Source organism: Oncorhynchus clarkii, chromosome 4 (genome assembly GCF_045791955.1).
Source record: "Oncorhynchus clarkii lewisi isolate Uvic-CL-2024 chromosome 4, UVic_Ocla_1.0, whole genome shotgun sequence".
Lineage (NCBI taxonomy): Eukaryota > Metazoa > Chordata > Actinopteri > Salmoniformes > Salmonidae > Oncorhynchus > Oncorhynchus clarkii.
Window position 1 is genome coordinate 42,922,540 of NC_092150.1, and position 21,198 is coordinate 42,943,737.

General features: G+C 41.4%; 1 protein-coding gene across 2 annotated transcripts in view; it reads right to left on the minus strand.

Moving 5' to 3' along the window:
* Positions 1–21,198, minus strand: part of LOC139406830 (serine/threonine-protein kinase Nek7) — a 150,332-nt gene that overhangs the window by 30,541 nt on the left and 98,593 nt on the right. For both annotated transcript variants that reach the window (XM_071149900.1, XM_071149901.1), the window contains exons 4-7: positions 7,315–7,377; positions 4,638–4,748; positions 2,669–2,777; positions 2,476–2,583 (exon numbers count right to left, since the gene is read on the minus strand). In XM_071149900.1, the coding sequence (XP_071006001.1) occupies positions 2,476–2,583; positions 2,669–2,777; positions 4,638–4,748; positions 7,315–7,377 (391 nt within the window). The remainder of the gene's footprint in view (positions 1–2,475; positions 2,584–2,668; positions 2,778–4,637; positions 4,749–7,314; positions 7,378–21,198) is intronic.

The window sequence follows — 21,198 nt, forward strand, 5'->3', positions numbered from 1 at the left end:
GTAATTTATAATAGATCACACAAAATGTTTTGTTGAAGATGTAAAAAATGTCTGACGTGTATGAGGAAGTGAATCCAGATGCAGCATTGAAAATATAGAGCTGTAACACAGTTGTGAAATCACGAAACCATGTCCATAATAAAAATTCAGGAAGAATAGAAATAGATGGCCTATTCTCTATAGTTAAACACATCTTACGTAATAAACATTTTATGTCTGAGTTTTCCTGATGGGCACAGGGACAGATTCATCTGGGGGCCAAAAATGTCTGATGTGTATGAGGAAGTGAATCCAGATGCAGCATTGGAAATATTTGTACAATTACTACTGACAAGTATGCACTTATTAAAAAATTTGCTGTGAAAACTGAGACCCCTGGATTGATGGCGAATTGAAAAATGGCACGGTACAAAAAAATTATGCGAAAGAGTTGGCAAACAAGTCAGGCTGCTCAGCTGATTGGTTGACATGCTAAAAATTGACAAATGTTTGACTAAAAGGGAAAAGACTACAGTACCTTAAATGATATCATGGGCAGAAAACCCAAATGATCTCCATTGTTCATTGAAGTTGGTGGGTGATTTATAAAAAGCCTTACGATATTGCCAATCATTTCAATGACTATTTCACTAGCATAGTGGAAACACTCAGAAGTGAAATGACAACATTGAACAGTGAAGCATCATATTTTTTTATAAAACATCTAATAATGAAAGAGAAGCAAACAGCAAAATTACCTTTACATTTCTTTATAAAACAACATCTCATGGCACAATAGAGACAGTGAAATGACACGCACACACAGACATACTCTATCACACTAACACACACATTCTTTAGTTGTATTATTTGTTGATTGTTTAATTTTAAATTTATCAGTGTATCATTGTTCTGCTACTTGCTGTGTTGTTTTTTTGTGGACCCTAGGAATCTAATTTTCAGCAAAAGCTAATGGCGATCCGAATAAACCAAACCAAACGCTTCTCTCCTCTCCCACCCTGACCAAGGGGCTGAAGAAGCAGCCTACTCACAGACCACCTGAAGAGGGCGCTGTGGTTTTTGTTTTCCAAATTAAATGAACACTGTCAGTGTGGGTCTTAAAGTTTACAATTGTGTAATGACTTTCTCTCTTAATTAAAATGGTAAATTTCATTACATGTTTATTTGAGAAAATCCTGTCCTGGGAAAGTTTTTGAGAGTGTGAGAATATGTTAACTGAGCATTTTTTGACAAGAGTGGCACAATCCCCACAACAACACATCACGTGCCAGTGTCAGCCGGCCACTGTTTTACAGCAGTCAGAGCTGTGGATTGGCAGTATTTAAAGTATTTAAGTAAAAAAACTTTAATGTACTACTTAAGTAGTTTTTTTGTGGCATCTTTACTTTACTATTTATATTTTTGACAACGTTTACTCCACTACATACGTAAAGAAAATAATGTACTTTTTAATCCATACATTTTCCTTGACACCCAAAAGTACTCGTTACATTTTGAATGCTGAACTGGAGAGGAAAATTCTCCAATTCCCCCACTTATCAAGAGAACATCCCTGCTCATCCCTACTGCCTCTGATTTGGCGGACTCACTCACAAATGCTTCATTTGTAAATTATGTCTGAGTGTTGGAGTGTGCCCCTGACTATCCGTAAATTTAAAAAACAAGAAAATAGTGCCGTCTGGTTTGCCATATATAAGGAATTTGAAAGTATTTATACTTTTACTTCTGATACTTATGTATATTTAAAATGAAATACTTTAAAACTTTTACTCAAGTAGCATTTTACTGGGTGATTTTCACTTTTACTTCAGTCATTTTCTGTTTAGGCATCTTTACTTTTACTCAAGTATGACAATTGGGTACTTTTTTCACCACTATGTATCCGGCAGCAGAGGCGAAGTGTGTTTCAGACAGGTTCCGCCCAGACAACAGTTCAGAAGTCAGAGGTCAAGGCAACAGGAAGTGACAAACTGGCAAATGAAGAGGTGACAGCCCCTAAGCTGCAATAAGAAGACCTAACCCCCCAGCTTTATAACACACAAATGGTTCTGGGCTGCACCAGCTAATGAAACACATCCCCCCCTTACTGTGTGGGTGTGTGCATGTTTGGTTTTACTATCATTGTGGGGACCATAAGTCCTCACAAGGATAGTAAATCCATGAAAATTGGACTAGTTGGTTTAATTTTGCTGGTCCCCACGAGGAAAAAGGCTATTTTAGGCTTAGAGGTTAGGTTTAGGGTTAGCGTTACAATTAGGTATAGGGGTTAGGTTTATGGTTAGAAGTTACGGTTTGGGTTAAGGTTAGGTTTAGGAGTTAGGATTGAAGAAAAATTGGATTTTGAGTGGGAATCAATTGTTTGGTCCTCAAGGATAGTCAAACAAAAGTGTTTGTGTGTGTGTGTGTGTGTGTGTGTGTGTGTGTGTGCGTGTGTGTGCGTGTGTGTGCGTGTGTGTGCGTGTGTGCGTGTCTTACCTAAAGAATGGGCAGCGGTGGTTTTAGAGCTGAAGAATCGTCCTAGTCCCAGATCTCCCAGCTTCACCACTCCTGTGGCTGTTATGAACACATTAGCTGGCTTTATATCTGTAGAGAGGACAGGGTACATAGTTCAAGTTGAAGTTAAAAGTGTACGCATGTGTGCGTGCGTGTGTGTGTGTGTGTGTAGTACCTCTGTGCATGACCCGTCGGGAGTGCATGTGTTCCAGCGCACTGCACAGCTGGACAAAGTACTTCCACACTGTCCTCTCTGGAATTAACCTCCGCTGCTTCTTGAAGTGCTGCATAGATACACACAGCACAACAATGTCAGACAACATACACAAGCTTAACATTACACAACTTACTAGCTAAGCCCCTCGAGTCCCTCTGTATGTATTTGACTCCATCGTTAATATGATGCAGACCTCTCTCTTTTTGCCTCTCTCGCTACCCTCTCCCTGACCTCTCTCTTTCCCCTCGCTCTGCCTCTCTCTGTCCCTTTTTCCTTCTACCCCCCCCCCCCCCCTCCCTCCTCTCGCTCACTCTTTCTTTCTCATACCGAGCCCTTTCTCATTTTCATTATGCTGCGATGGAAAGCACATGAGTTCTCAGAACCAGAGAAAAGGCATTTTGGGGTTATGTTCAAAACGCTCACATCTGGTATATAGCTCCTACATATATATGTAAACCAGTCACACACAAACTACACAACACACAATTCCCACAACCCTAACCCCCTCAACCCTCCCAGCAGCTCCTAGCGGTCGATTATGACTTCATTCTGTTTCAGAGGTCACAGAAACAGTCACCGTGCGACAGGATTACCGGAAATCAATGGTACGAGTGATGGGACAAAGTTTATGCAAACTATCAGCTAGGGCAGCGTAATAGCCAATCGGGTGAGAAATGGACTGGCGAGCTAGCTTTGTTGCTGTGCTGGATGGGATACTGATTGGCAAAAACTAGCAAAAATGGAGCGCAGAGAGAGAGTGACGGAACGGAAAAGATAGCGAGAAACATAGAGAGGAAATGGGAACAATAGTTGAGAAAGAGAGAGTGAACAGGAATGATAGCAAGAAAGTGTGTGTGCACGTGCATCTGTCAGTGTGTGTGTGTGTGTGTGTGTGCGCTTGTGTCTGTCCCAGCGTGCGTCCCATGTGTGTGCGCTTGCGTAGGTGCACGTGTGTGAAATAGAGAGACCTTGGCCCACATCCAAACAAAGGCAGCATGGTGGGCCATTCTTCCCCTTGCCCCACATTAGCATATCAGAGAAGTGTTTGATGTCAATGGGGAAGCAGAAGAAAGCCTTCCATGCCTTCCACTGCAAAAACTGCACATGCAATATTCTGTAAGTGCATGCAAATCAAGTACCATTTGATTTTATTAGAATCCTGAGATGGTCAGGGCAAGTGCCAGGAAGAGGAAGGGAGAGAAGGGGGGGGGGGGGCACCACAGTGTAAGAATGGTGTATTTACTTCATATTGCGGCAGGGCAGTGAAGGGGGAGCGAAGAGGTTCGTAGTCATGATACCAACCTCTGGACTGGCACAGTTTAATTAGGAAAACAAATGATTTGAAGAGAGGGCAGGAGCGAAGGAAGACCTGTGTGTGTAGGTCCGTGTGTGTCAGCACGTGTCTGTGCCCGGGTGTGTGTAGTGTGCCATGTGGTATCTCTCACAGGCAGTGCTAATCGTGCTGTCCTAATTTGCAGTGTGAGACAGCATTGGATGGTTGGACATTGAGAGCTGCAGTAGATGAGTGCTAGGGGCTTGTTGAGATGCTCATACACCCTGGCTAGGCATCATTTATACATGGAGAGGCTGCTCTGCCCAGGGTTTTACATACATACATACATACATACATAACATACCACTAATTTGACACTGGCATGAGTGAAGAATGTGAATACTATGGTTCTGGTGGAGAGTTGTCCTGTATGAGAGATTACAGCAGGCAAACACATTTGACATAAGAGTTAAGCAAAAGTAGATCACTATGGCGGCCTACTGTTAATGATCACCGGAGTGGACCATCACTATAGTGGATCGCCAGTAGATCAGCACCAGAGATCACCACTTCAGCGGGTCAACAGGGTAGTAGATCACCAGGGCGGATTCCAGTGAGGAAGGTTGACCTGTGTGGGAGCATCAAATATCTTACCTTGATCATCCGGGAGAGGTCACCAGCATCGGCCAGCTCCAACACAATGTTCAGCTCATTCTCCTCAATAAATGATGCATGGTACTTGATCACGTTTGGGTGGTTCAGTTGCTGTACGAGAGAGAGAGAAACAGAGAGAGAGAGATGGTGAGAGAGGGAAAGAGAGAGAGGGGGAAAAATAGAGATATAGCGAGAGAGAATAGATGAGGGAACAATGACTGTTTAACTGGCTCCCAGGGTTTGTAAAGCTTTGTGAAATCAACACATATTTTGTCCCAAGTCTCCAACCAATTACCCCTTCTTACACAGATATAATATACCACACAATGTGACAACGAGTATGTTAAAGTGTTGAAATCCTTTCAAATAACCATTATCAGGTGCTCCTATGATGTGTAATGTTGTCGGTCATTTGGCTGGCCACGCCGGTGTAGAAACCGCGTAGTTGAATGAGAAGGCTATGGCTTTGTCCTGTGTGTGTGACAGAGCAGTGTGACATGTCGACAACAACCATTGTCTGATTACAACAGGCTGCTGTTCCACACAGCTCTCAACACGCCGCTGGCAGAGAAATAAATAGATCTAGAAAACCCTCATTTTCTCAACCGATTATTTCCTGTTGATCGGTCAATAAGTGACTAACCACATCAGGTGCAGTCAGACAGAGAGAGGGGAGGGAGAGAGTGAGAGAGAGCTACAGTAGACGTGTTGTGTGTCAGGGGTTGTGATGTGAGCAGCGATAGCGGGGCCCAGGCATGCGGTATGACACTGCTCCGACGTGATTAAAGAAATGTTCACTCTGTGGACTGATCCACAGGAGAAGCAACGTATACATACTGTACACACACACACATACAAACAAACACTGCAGCAGATGTATTTTTGGATCAGGGTTGCAGCTCTGTGATGCGTCATTTCAGAGCAAGAGAAACATCCATGTGCCCCCCCCATCCCATCTCTCTTCTTCCCCTACTCACACTGACCCGTGAAGACCCTGGCCATGCTAAGAGATATGACTGTAGATGCTAGCTCCCCAGCTCCAGGCCTGGACAGCTACAGGGTGTGTGTGCAGGCAGGGCCAGGCTTCTGTCCAGTTAGTTCAGGTTAAATGAGGTTAATGTGAGCAGGCTTCAGGACTGCCTGTGAAACAGACTGGAGTAATTGAATCTGAGCCGGACACTGGGACTGGGCTGGGGGTGTACTGCATCCCATCTCACAGAACTCACGTAAGGCTAGGATGGACATAAACTATAACACAAAGGCTGAGAGATGGACAGAGAAATGTGAGAGTGAGCAAGTAACATTGTGCTCCGGCATAATGTATCAATACGTCATGCCAATGAAGCAAATTTATATACATCAATGTATATACAGTATATGCTTTTTAGCAGACGCCTTTATCCAAAGCGACTTACAGTCATGCGTGCATATATTTTACGTATGGGTGGCCCCGGGAATCAAACCCATAACCCTGGCAGTACAGGCACCATGCTCTACCAACTGAGCCATACAGGACAACAGGATCATCTAGCCTACACTTTACAAAGCATATGAACAGATAGAGAGACAGAGGACCGTGAGCATGCATGCCAGCATGTGTGTGTGTGTGTGTGTGTGTCAGGCCCATGGCAGTGTGCATCTCATTACTCTGATTTGGCTGTGTGTCGTGTTGTCCTGTCTACTGGGGTAGAAGGATGGATAGATGGAAGGAAGGCTGGATTCCCCTGTTCACAATCTGGCCTTGTTAGCCCTGCCCAGTACACACACACACACACACACAGACTGTTGGAATTAACCACCACAACCATTAGCACTCACACAGAAGAGACAGAGCAGAGAAAGCACACACACACTCAAGGAGGAGGGATAAAGAGAGGGGTGAGGGAGAGAGAGGGGGAGGGACGGAGTGACATATCTTGTGCATCAGCCTCCTGAGCCCTAGAATGGAGGAGAGAGGGGGAAATGGAGGGAGGGGAAAAGAGGGGGCATGTGGCTAAGCCTGGCATAACACCAGTCTCCTCTGTGGTTGGCTAATGCAGACCTCATCAAATCAAAATCAAATCAAATTTTATTGGTCACATACACATGTTTAGCAGATGTTATTGCGGGTGTAGCAAAATGCTTGGTGTGTATGGAGGTGTGCTAGGTGTGCATGGAGGTGTGCTAGGTGCGTATGGAAGAGAGAGTAACGTGTTATGAACAGAGTTAGCAACAACCTGGAGAACACACACACCTCTGATCACAGAGACAGAGGGAGTTATTCAACCTGTCATTAATTTGTTCGTTAGCTTTTGAGACCAGAGACAAGCAAAGCATGTTTAAGGTAGTTTGATCAATGAAAACACTTCATTTAAAGAAGAAAGACAAAAGACAAAAAGATGAGGGGCGTGGGGTGGGGCGTGGGAGGGGGGGGGGGACAAAACATCAAAAGACACACAAGGGAGTCTGCTAAATTTCCATGGCGATCCACTATTGCCCCCCTTCTAAACAATACTGAGAGAAAAAAAATGAAATGTTTTGGGCATTAAAAAAAAAAGAGAGTCAATGTAAGCCTGGAGGAGTCTCTCACACACACACACACACACACACACACAGCACAGAAAAAGACACATAAACACACTCGCATGCAGGCGTCTGGTACAGATCAATTGTTTTCTCGCTCGCTCTGGTTCTTTACCTTTAGGAGATCTATTTCTTTGATGCAATCTTGCCGAGCTTTGGCATCCATCAAGTCGAATATCTATCAAGAGATCAAAAGGAGAGATTGTTGCAGCATGTTCAAGGAAAGGAGAAAGAGAGAAGGAAAAAACACTAATAGAATGACAACAAAACATCATGGCTGCTGATGCTATATGTAATGACACACACACACACACACACACACACACACACCTCTCAGCAGCAGTCAGTGATGCTCTCAGCCACAATAATAACGCATCACCCCATTTCTTCATTCATAAACATTTCAACTATCCTATGAGAGTACAATTACCATAATGCTAATTAGACCTATAGCTACAGTACACTACCTTTCACAACTGTGGCTGTTGAACAAGTTGAGGAGACTGAAGGACTTGGTGTTTCCTTAGATTGTAAACGGTCCCGGTCAAAACATATCGATTTAATGGTCTGTCTGTAATAAAGACATGCTCTGCTTTTTGACACCACACTCCACAAAGCGGGGCGGCAGGTAGCCTAGTGGTTAGAGTGTTGGACTAGCAACCGAAAGGTTGCAAGATCGAAATTCCAAGCTGACAAGGTAAAAAATCATGTTCTGCCTCTTAACAAGGCAGTTAACCCGCTGTTCCTAGGCTGTCATTGAAAATAAGAGTTTGTTGTTAACTGACTTGCCTAGTTAAATAAAAAAAAATTAAAAGCAAGTCCTTGTCTTGATTCTTTTTCAGTCATATGGTCAAATGTTGCAAAGAAAGACCTAGTCAAGCTGCAGCTGGCCCAGAACAGAGCGGCACGTTTTTCTCTTCCTTGTAATCAGAGGGCTCTTATTAATACTACGTGTGCAGTCTCTTTTGGCGAAGAGTTGAGGAAAGACTGACTGCGTCACTTCTTGTTTTTATAAGAAACATTCATGTGTTGGAAATTCCAAATTGCTTGCATCATCAACCTACCCCATCAGACATGCCACCAGGGGTCTTTTCAAAGTCCAGAACAAATTCTCAAGAAAACAGTGTTATACAGAACCATGAGTGCATGGAACTCCCTTCCACCTCATATAGCGCTATTGAACAGCAAACCTGGTTTCAAAAAACAAATAAAGCAACACCTCACTGAACAACGCCTTTCCCCCATGTGACCTACTTGTTGTGTGTATGTACTGATATGTATGTGTAACTGATTGAGGCACACACACACACGCGTTTTTAAATGTATGTAAATTGTAAATTCTTTTGTCTGTAATGTATTTTTCGTTATATGTCGGACCCCAGTAAGACTAGCTCTCACCATTGGCGTCGGCTAATGGGGATCCTAATAAATCAAATCAAAACCTACTTCGAGTGACATAGGCTAACCTGGGATTGACTTAGAAATTGTTAACCTCTCTATCTCTCTCTTCTAGGCCTGCATCCAGTCTTCCTCCTCTCTTCCTGGTGTGTGTGGTGTGTGGAGTGCGTGAGTGTGAGTGAGTAAGTATGTCAGACGAAGTGACATGTGAAGTAGAGAGGGAGAGGAAAGGAGTGGAGGAAGGAGAAAGTTGGCCTGCTGAGCTAGAGACACCTGCCTCAGCACATGCTGTAAACCACCCCTGCTACTGTCCTCTCACTTGTAAACTAGTATGTCTAATTATTACTATAAACTATTAATTAATCAATTAATTAATTAATCTCTAAGGACTAATATATATACACACACATACTTTTTTTTTTATTATATATTTTTTTTATTGGGGCACAAGCCCGTTATTGGACAAAAATGGTATTCCAAGAAGACCTGACTTACGAGCTCTTAACAATAACATAAGACAAAAATGTAAATAATAGTAAACAGTTGATTTATCAGACACAATCATTTGAGAATCAAATAGAGACCACTTTGTAACAGAATAATTAGACAACACAATTTATTTATACAATCTACATTCAATTACACTAATAACAATATTTACAAAACAATGGCCATGATCAAGGAAAGGTAGGAAATAGAATGAAAGATAACAAGTGAAGACTTCGAGAATATATATATATATATATATATATATATATACTCTAGCCTGTAATCAAAGTCTATTGTGGCCTCTTGGTTGCTCAGCCCGCATGGTGAGAACAAAAGGGGAAGGCTGTGTGTCCTTTCCCTCGAGTTGAGTGTCCTTGTGCTTGTTCTTTTTCTCTGGATGGTGCTCCTTGTGGTGCTCCTTCTTGAGTTGTGTTCCTGTTTGCTCTGTCTGATGGCTCTCTTCTTGATGTTGCAGAGGTAATGATCTGGAGTTGCTTCTCCTTTCCTTGAAGAAGGTTAGCTTATGTGTACGGTTCAGGCTTCACTAGATCTTTAAGTCTTTTTTGTTTTATTTAACTAGGCAAGTCGGTTATGAACAGATTCTTATCTACAATGGCGGCTTACACCGGCCAAACACGGACGACGCTAGGCCAATTGTGCACCGCCCTATGGGACTACCAATCACGGCCGGTTGTGATACAGCCTGGATGTCTTCAGTCCTCACAGACTGCTTGTACTTGGGCTCTTCAGTCACAATTAGAAATGTACTAAATTGCAGGTATTTTGTCCTGAAAAGTTACTTTCCCTGTCTTATCAGTTACCATTTCTTGCTAAGGCCCCTAAATGGAGGTTCTTCTTCCCTCCTTTGAGAAGCTGTTGAGCCCAGAGCAGGGCAGAGAAGACAATGATAAGAGAGTGAGAGAGGTTTCGATGATTTTACATGTTTGGCAATGTAAACAGATGTTTCCCATGCCAATAAAAACCTTTGAATTTAATTAAGAGGGGAGCAGTGCTTTTTTAGCCTTGCGAGGTCACATGGTATCCCACCTAGGTGTCAAGAGCCATTTTTATGACCCATTGTCTTAGAGCAGGGATGGGCTACTTTGATGGGGGTGCGGCCCCCCCAAAAAAACAGAACTCATCAAGAGGGGCCACAGTGGCTTGTGGGTCTGCATATCCACATGCATACACCCCCTATAATTTCCTGCAATTCTACATATTTTGACATAGGGTGGAGACAAATGTTCGCAGTTTTTAATATGATAACTGATTATCAATGGGCCAACGGTCGGTAATTCGACCATGCTTACTACAAGTTTAGATAGCTGGCCAATCAAACAAAAAATATTATGCTGGAATGGGCTAAATGAGGGACTGCTGATGAACAACTAAATTTCAGAATTGCACTTTGTGCATCTATTATACTAACTCTCAACAGTAAATTGACACGCCGGCTGAATCCCCCCCCCCCCCCAAACAAATGAAAATACAATCATTTGAAGAAAAAAAATGTATTGGTCCACGGGTCTACAGTTGCCCATCCCTGTCTTACAGAGAGATACATTTCAAGGAGGCTATAATTGTTCAGCATATGATTTATGATTTGTATTCGGATCCCCATTCGCTGCTGAAGAAGGGTCCACACAAAACACAGAACATGACAAAATACAGAACACTAACGGACAGGACCCGCAACACAAATCTAAACTAAGAACACCATGACCAAAAGAACACCACAACTATTTAAAACAATAACGCTAAAAATACAACTGAAGGGCTCCCAAGCAGCGCAGCGGTCTATAGCACTACGAATACAGGCTGCATCACATCAGGCCGTGATTGGAAGTCCTATAGGGCGGCGCACAATTGGCCCAGTGTCGTTTTGCCTTGCAAAAAGTATTCATCCCCATCTGTTTTTTTCCTATTTTGTTGCATTACAACCTCTAATTTAAATTGATTTTTATTTGGATTTCATGTAAATGGACATAGTCCGAATTGGCAAAGTGAAATGGAAAAAAATAACTTGTTTCAAAGAAATTTAGGGGGAAAAAACAGAAAAGTGGTGCGCACATATGTATTCACCCCCTTTGCTATGAAGCCCCTAAATAAGATTTGGTGCAACCAATTACCTTCAGAAATCACATTATTAGTTAAATAAAGTCCACATGTGTGCAATCTAAGCGTCACATGATCTGTCACATGATCTCAGTATATATACACCTGTTCTGAAAGGCTCCAGAGTCTGCAACACCATTAACCAAGGGGCACCACCAAGCAAGCGGCACCATGAAGACCAAGGAGCTCTCCAAACAGGTCAGAGACAAAATTGTGGATAAGTACAAATCAGGGTTGGGTTAAAAAAATATATCAGAAACTTTGAACATCATACGGAGCGCCATTACATCCATTATTACATTTGTAAGAATATGGCACCACAACAAACCTGCCAAGAGAGAGCCACCTACCAAAACTCATGGAGCAGGCAAGGAAGGCATTAATCAGAGGCAACTAAGAGATCAAAGATAACCCTGAAGGAACTGCAAAGCTACACAGCAGAGATTGGAGTATCTGTTCATGGCACCACTTTAAGCCGTACACTCCACAGAGATGGTCTTTACAGAAGAAAGGCCAGAAAAAAACCATTGCTTAAAGAAAAAAATAAGCAAACACAGCATGTGGCAGACTCCCCAAACATATGGAAGGAGGCACTCTGGTCAGATGAGACTAAAATTGAGCTTTTTGGCCATCAAGGAAAACTTCTACTGCTACTTCTGGCACAAACCCAATACCTCTCATCACCCCGAGAACACCATCCCCATGGTGGTGGTGGCATGGTGGTGGCAGCATCATGCTGTGGGGATGTTTTTCATTGGCAGGGACTGGGAAACTGGTCAGAATTGAAGAAATTATTGATGGCGCTAAATACAGGGAAATTCTTGAGGGAAACCTGTTTCAGTCTTCCAGAGATTTGAGACTTGGACAGGGGTTCACTTTCCAGCAGGCCAATGACCCTAAGCATACTGATTAAGCAACACTCGAGTGGTTAATTGGGAAACATTTAAAAGTATTGGAACGGCCTAGTCAAAGCCCAGACCTCAATCCAATTGAGAGGCATCTGTGATATTACTTAAAGCTTGCTGTACACCAGCGGATCCCATCCAACTTGAAGGAGCTGTAGCAGTTTTGCCTTGACGAATGGGCAAAAATCCCAGTGGCTAGATGTGCCAAGCTTAGAGAGACATACCCCAAGAGACTTGTAGCTGTAATTTCTGCAACAGGTGGCTCTACAGAGTATTGACTTTTTTTGGGGGGGGGGGGGGGGTTGTTATGCACGCTCAAGTTTTTTTATTTTCTTATTTCTTGTTTGTTTCACAAAAAATATTTGGCATCTTCAAAGTCATAGGCATGTTGTGTAAATCAAATGATACAAACTCCCCATGATACAAACTCTATTTTAATTTGAGGTTGTAAGGCAACAAATTAGTAAAAATGCCAAAGGGGGTGAATACATTCGCAAGCCACTCTAGTCACTATATTATGGTCAATATATCCAATGGGTGTGGATACAGCTTTAGAACAAAGTTCTGCAGAATTAGTAAAGATATGATCAACACACTTGGATGATGAGCGGACAACTTGGTCACCCAGAAAACAGGCCCCTCTTAACATCACACACATCAAGAATTTCACACATATTATCCAGATCATGACTGTTAGCAACTGTTGTCCAATAGCAGCACCCAAAAGGAGAAGCTTTTGATGAGGCAGGTGAATCAGCAACCACAACACTACAACAACATTAGATATGAGATCCTCTCTAACCTTTACAGGAATATGACTCTGGACATATGCAACACCACCTCCTCCATAGGCATTTCTGTATATGTTACATCCCTGTATTACTACTGCTATATAAAAGGAATTATCTAAGTGAGTCTCAGAGAGGCAGTATATGAATGGGTTAGGGTTAGGTTAGGCAGTATATGAATGTTATCTTAGTAAGTTATTGATTTCTTGAACCTTATTAATAAGGCTACATATATTTATATGGGCTATCTATTCTTAGTCATTTTCTGGGTAGCTTGTCAGACATAATATGGAGGAAAAAATTAGGGCTGTCCCCCCCCAAAAAAAGAATATTGGTCGACCGAAAGTTGTCTGTTCTTTCAACCAAACGAGTGGACAAAATTTTTTTACTTGTATTTTTCCATATATATAGACACACCCTATGTGTTTCAATAAAATCAACTACATTAATTGAGCTGGTCTGATGCTTTATGCTTAGCATTTGATGAAATAAGACAAATGTCTCAGGAGGGTGCCAGAGATCTAGATAACCAGAACAAAAAAAAACGTAACCCGACCCAACTGTTCTCCTCCCGCTCGTGCTGACTGCCGCAGATTCCGCCATTACTCTCCTGAAGTTGCCGGTAATTGGCTACACAAGGAGTCGGCAACCTTTCTCATGTGGAATGTCAATGTATCTTACCATTTCTACCGATCTGCATGCCAGTTATGGTTTTCATATGCACATTATGGTGAAACAGTTTAATTTAATTTAGAATAATGTCTTCATGTCTCAATCATTGTCATGTGGTTAATAAAAATTCAATCCAAATCTAAATTGATAAATCTAAAAAGTAACTTCTATTGCCAACTACGTAAAAAAAATAGCCTACATAAAGCCAACAAATAAAAACATTGTAGTCTGCAGGTAGAAAATATCCTGATGAAAAAAAAAAACCAAAAAAGAAAATCACTCACTACTATAGGCCTACTTCTATTCGTCTATGAGTCCTTACTCAACATTAATAGGAGAGCTCCAAACAAAAGACAAATGACTAAATTGACAAAACTCAAAGATGGAATGAAATGAACCTAAACTTGTTTCTCACAAGTGTAGCATAGGTTGTGCACTCTGCAAACAATGTATTCACTCCGGCAATGATAACAGGAAGACTGCAATAATAATACTGAACACATTAACTTCTTATGGCTGCAGGGGCAGTATTGAGTAGCTTGGATGAAAGGTGCCCAGAGGTGCCCAGAGTAAACGGTCTGCTCCTCAGTCCCAGTTGCTAATATATGCATATTACTGTTAGTATTGGATAGAAAAACACTCTGAAGTTTCTAAAACTGTTTGAATAATGTCTGTGAGTATAACAGAACTCATATGGCAGGCAAAAACCTGAGAAGAAGTCCAAACAGGAAGTGGGAAATCTGAGGATCGATTTTCAACCCAGCCCCTATTGAATACACAGTGGGATAATGGTTATGTTGCACTTCCTAAGGCTTCCAACCGTCTTTAGAAACTTGAACGAGGCTTCTACTGTATTGTGGGGCCGGATGAGAGCTCTTTGAGTCAGTGGTCTGGCAGAGAACCAGGTCCTGGTCATGCGCATTTCACATGATAGTGACCTGCGTTCCATGACAATGGAATTCTCCAGTTGGAACGTTATTGTAGATTTATGATAACAACATCCTAAAGATTGATTCTGTACTTAGTTTGACAAGTTTCTTCAACCTGAAATATAACTTTTTGAAGTAAATAAGGGAATATTTATAATGTTATTTCTGTTGACTCCAACATGGCGGATAATTATTATTTTTTTTTTCTGAGCGCCGTCTCAGATTATTGCATGGTTTGCTTTTTCCGTAAATTTTGTAAAAAATCTGACACAGCGGTTGCATTAAGGAGAGGTATATCTATATTTCCATGTCTAACAATTGTATTTATTGACATTTATAATGAGTATTTATGTAAAATGATGTGGCTCTCGGCAATATCACCAGATGTTTTTGGAACTAGTGAACGTAATGCGCCAATGTATATTGAGATTTTTTTAATATAAATATGAACTTTATCAAACAAAACAGATGTAGTGTGTAACATGAAGTCCTATGAGTGTCATCTGATGAAAATCATCAAAGGTTAGTGATTAATTTTATCTCTATTTGTGCTTTTTGTGACTCCTCTCTTTGGCTGGAAAATGGCTGAATTTTTCTGTGAGTTGGTGGTGACTTAACATAATCGTTTGTGGTGCTTTCGCTGTAAAGCCTTTTTGAAATCGGACACTGTGGTGGGATTAACAACATGATTATCTTTAAAACGGTAGATACATGTACGTTTGAGGAATTTTAATTATGAGATTCTGTTGTTTTGAATTTGGTGCCCTGCACTTTCACTGGCTGTTGTCATATCGATCCCGTTAACGGGAAACTAAGAAGTTTTTAACCCCTCTGAGCATGGAACCCGCTAGCGGGCTGAAATTCCACCACATACGATGATCGCTACATAAATAGTCATATTAAACATTCATGTGTCTCACATGTATCGAAAGCCTAGAATCTTGCTAATCCAACTGTGTTGTCAGATTTAAAAAAGGATTTACTATTGCCTGAGAGAAACCGATTTGAAGACAACAAGTCATGACATCATTGTGCACCAATGATTTGCTCGCTGTTTCATTGATTGACTGAATTTTAACCCAATGACCACTTATCGTCTTGAAATCTAGCTGGGTAGATAGCCAATGAGTTGAGGAACACTGCAATATGCAATGGTTATGTGTTGGAAGACCAACCCATGTAGGAAACTCCTGCGTAAAGACGGTCATTCGCCATAGAACAGTCATACTGGAAGGAGCCAAGCTTGTGGCGCACAGCCCTTTTTCGGTAACGTGCATCTTCAGCTGTTTATATATCGAACATCATGGCGAATAAGTCAGGGAAAGCTAAATCTAAGACTAGATATACAAATGTAGACAAAATTATAGAGCAAATTGATCGTGACAGTGAAACAGATCTTCTTTTGGAAGAAGATTCAGCTAGCGAACATAGCTTTGACTCCAAAATGGAAGCATATTTTTTGAACGGCGAGGACATCGTTTTGGACTGGTAAGTTCTTCTCATGCTAATGCCGTTGTTTGAAATTAATAATATAAAATATTCTTTGTGATTTTTAAAAACATTTTATTTGCAATATATAAAAATGTAATGAAATGTGTAAAGTACACATTGTCTATGCGTTGTGGGTGGGAGTATGTATGTGAATGACCCTTAGCATATATATATATATATATATATATATATATATATATATATATATATATATATATATATATATATATATATATATATATATATATATATATATATATATATATATATATATATATATATATATATATATATATATATATATATATATATATATACACACACACACACACACACACATACATACATACATACAGTGCCTTGCGAAAGTATTCGGCCCCCTTGAACTTTGCGTCCTTTTGCCACAGTTCAGGCTTCAAACATAAAGATATAAAACTGTATTTTTTTGTGAAGAATCAACAACAAGTGGGACACAATCATGAAGTGGAACGACATTTATTGGATATTTCAAACATTTTTAACAAATAAAAAACTGGAAAATTGGGCGTGCAAAATTATTCAGCCCCTTTACTTTCAGTGCAGCAAACTCTCTCCAGAAGTTCAGTGAGGATCTCTGAATGATCCAATGTTGAACTAAATGACTAATGATGATAAATACAATCCACCTGTGTGTAATCAAGACTCCATATAAATGCACCTGCACTGTGATAGTCTCAGAGGTCCGTTAAAAGCGCAGAGAGCATCATGAAGAACAAGGAACACACCAGGCAGGTCCGAGATACTGTTGTGAAGAAGTTTAAAGCCGGATTTGGATACAAAAAGATTTCCCAAGCTTTAAACATCCCAAGGAGCACTGTGCAAGCGATGATATTGAAATGGAAGGAGTATCAGACCACTGCAAATCTACCAAGACCTGGCCGTCCCTCTAAACTTTCAGCTCTTACAAGGAGAAGACTGATCAGAGATGCAGCCAAGAGACCCATGATCACTCTGGATGAACTGCAGAGATCTACAGCTGAGGTGGGAGACTCTGTCCATAGGACAACAATCCGTCGTATATTGCACAAATCTGGCCTTTATGGAAGAGTGGCAAGAAGAAAGCCATTTCTTAAAGATATCCATAAAAAAGTGTTGTTTAAAGTTTGCCACAAGCCACCTGGGAGACACACCAAACATGTGGAAGAAGGTGCTCTGGTCAGATGAAACCAAAATTGAACTTTTTGGCAACAATGCAAAACGTTATGTTTGGCATAAAAGCAACACAGCTCATCACCCTGAACACACCATCTCCACTGTCAAACATGGTGGTGGCAGCATCATGATTTGGGCCTGCTTTTCTTCAGCAGGGACAGGGAAGATGGTAAAAATTGATGGGAAGATGGATGGCGCCAAATACAGGACCATTCTGGAAGAAGACCTGAGACTGGGATGGAGATTTGTCTTCCAACAAGACAATGATCCAAAACATAAAGCAAAATCTACAATGGAATGGTTCAAAAATAAACATATCCAGGTGTTAGAATGGCCAAGTCAAAGTCCAGACCTGAATCCAATCGAGAATCTGTGGAAAGAACTGAAAACTGCTGTTCACAAATGCTCTCCATCTAACCTCACTGAGCTCGAGCTGTTTTGCAAGGAGGAATGGGAAAAAAATGTCAGTCTCTCTGTGCAAAACTGATAGAGACATACCCCAAGCGACTTACAGCTGTAATCGCAGCAAAAGGTGGCGCTACAAAGTATTAACTTAAGGGGGCTGAATAATTTTGCACGCCCAATTTTTCAGTTTTTGATTTGTTAAAAAAGTTTGAAATATCCAATAAATGTCTTTCCACTTCATGATTGTGTCCCACTTGTTGTTGATTCTTCACAAAAATACAGTTTTATATCTTTATGTTTGAAGCCTGAAATGTGGCAAAAGGTCGCAAAGTTCAAGGGGGCCGAATACTTTCGCAAGGCACTGTATATATATATATATATATATATATATAGAGAGAGAATGGAGTAGAATTTTAACAGCAAACCCACACATCGCAACACAGCGACCATGCTTCCTCCTCTCAGTCTACATATTATGGATTAGAGGGAGCATGGTTGAGATGCGTGTGTCTGCCGCTCCACCCCACCTCCACATGAAATAGCCTATTTGAGGCTGTTGAGGGGAGGGCAGGCCCACTAAAATGGCCAAAGTGAAATGGAACAGCACTTTATGTTCCCTGTACTTTATATATCTGTTTATTATACCTGTTGATACAGGGCTCATATGTGAAACTATTCTAACTGAACATTTTCTTTCACAGTGACACTGACTCCGAATGGGAGCCCCCAGTGCCAAGGTGTCTATCCCCCACTGAAGCTGGTTCATCCAGCCGGACACCCGTTGTCTCCGGCTCCACACCTCCCGGGCCATCTAGAGGTGTGAAGGCACTGACAAAGAAGCGGAGGAGGGGAAGTGTGCCACCTGCTAAGGGACAGAAGGGCATTGGCACACTGTCCTAGAAGATGATGTGGAGCCACCTCAACCAACATTTAGGCCGAAAAGGGAGCCTGGACCTCAGGTGAGTATGACATCAACTTACAGCCCCCTTCAGCTTTTTCAGCTTTTTTCACCCAATCCGTTGTCGAGTCACTCGTGTCTAACACGAATAAGTATGGGGAGAAGAAGCAAGCAGGCAAAAAGGTAGCATGGAAGCCCATATCCATGTCAGACTTCTTCTGCTACCTTTCACTGGTCGTCTACATGGGGCTGGTGAAGCTGAAAAGCCTGAGGGACTACTGGAAAACATCATCTCTCTACCAATTGCCTTTCTCCATGACTGTTATGTCTTGCAAAAGGTTTCTGGTTATTTCACAGACGCTTCATATCAGTGACCCAAAGGATGACCGTGCTTCTACACCTGCATTGCTTGCCGTTTGGGGTTTTAGGCTGGGGCTATATAAATAGATTTGATAGAGGACTGAGGGTCTTCCGAATATTGAAAGTGTGTAAATAGTTACCCATGTTATTTTGTAAAAAAAAAAATATATATATATATATATATATATATATATATATATATATATATATATATATATATATATATATATATATATATATATTCAGTCATATTTTGCCTCCGACCACATTTTCGGTTCAAGCATAAATTGGCTCTTAGTATCGGCCTCCACAATGAATTACTTCACTGAGATGGTCGCAAGTTTAAATACGACTTAGCCAAATACATTTAAACTACATTTTTCACAATTCCTGACATTTAATACTAGTAAAAATCCCCTGTCTAGGTGAGTTAGGATCCCCACTTTATTTTAACAATGTGAAATGTCAGAATAATAGTAGAGAGAATGATTTATTTCAGCTTTTATTTCTTTCATCACATTCCAAGTGGGTCAGAAGTTTACATACGCTCAATTAGTATTTGATAGCATTGCCTTTAAATTGTTTAACTTGGGTCAAACGTTTTGGGTAGCCTTCCACAAAATGATTGCAAAAGGGTTTTCTAATGATCAATTAATTAGCCTTTTAAAATGCTAAACTTGGATTAGCTAACACAACGTGCCATTGGAACACAGGAGTGACTGTTGCTGATAATGGGCTTCTGTACGCCTATGTAGATATTCCATTGAAAAGAAAATCTGCCGTTTCCAACAATGTCTACACTGTATTTCTGATCAGTTTGGTGTTATTTTAAATGGACAAAAAATGTCTTAGTGACCCCAAACTTTTGAAATGTAGTGCATATATTTATATTCGTTACTGCTCGACTAAAACAATATCGGTCGACCAACAGCCTAACAACCAAACAATTAACCAGTTGACTAATTGGGGTCAGTCCTAAAAAAAACTACATTAAATTAAAAACCTTGTTTGGCTAATAGTCAGTCAATCAGGCACTTGTGAGTGTCAGTTGGTGTGTGTGTGATGTTGGGCTAAAGCTATTGACCCGGAAGCTTGGCTTGCTCACTCCTCCCAGGCTTGTGGTTGGGAGGGTAGACAATAAGCCAGTCGTAGCGGATGTAAGCAATGTTCCCACGCTCTCTGGCAGCTTTCATAGCTGGAATAAGTTATTTCCGCTGCTGGCGCACAGCTTCACATAAGTCCTCATTGTGGAAGATGTTGGTTCCTCTCAAGTTCTTGGCTCTCTCCAGAACAGCCATCTGGTCATTGAACCTTAACAACTTGACCGCTATCAGCCTGGGTCTTTCACCTGGGCTGGTTTTAAGTTTTATAGACCTGCGCTCCACCTCAATCTTTCCATGATCGATCTGCATCTTTTCAGCGAAATTTTTCTCACTTTCTCCTCAGACTTATGTCTGGTATGCCATCCACAACCATGTTATTCCTCCTGGATTGTTCCTCCAGATAATCTATTTTCCCAGTCACTGTTAATAATGATACACAGACAGTGTTGATGTCATCTCGCGTGGACGACAGGAAAAGGTGGGCCGAACAGGCTCCAATTAATATCAACGGGGCTGTAGTGGAACGGGTTGAGAGTTTAAAGTTCCTTGGTGTCCACATTACCAACAAACTATCATGGTCCAAACACACCAAGATAGTCGTGAATAGGGCATGACGACACCTTTCCCCCTCGGGAGACTGAAGAGAAAAAAAATCAACTTTCCAGAAATAAGTCTCTCACTGTTGCTGCTTGTTAAAGACCCTCCTCAGCCCCCTGCTGTGCCCTGGACACAATATGTGAATAAATTGCACCCCACTTATCGTCAAAGTTTATACTGTTAGGTGACCTAAACTGGGATATGTTTAACACCCCGGCCATCCTACAATCTAAGCTAGATGCCCTCAATCTCACACAAATGAGCAAGGAACCTACCAGGTACAACCCTAAATCCGTAAACACGGGCACCCTCATATCATCCTGACCAACCTACCCTCTAAATACACCTCTGCTGTCTTCAACCAGGATCTCAGCGATCACTGCCTGTATCCGTGGTCAAACAACTACCCTCATCACTGTCAAACGCTCCCTAAAACACTTCCGTGAGCAGGCTTTTCTAATTGACCATGCCCGGGTATCCTGGAAGGATATTGACCCCATTCCGTCAGTAGAGGATGCCTGGTTATTCTATTAAAGTGCTTTCTGCACCATCTTAAATAAGCATGCCCCATTCAAAAAATGTAGAACTAAGAACAGATATATCCCTTGGTTCACTCCAGATTTGACTGCCCTTGACCAGCACAAAAACATCCTGTGGC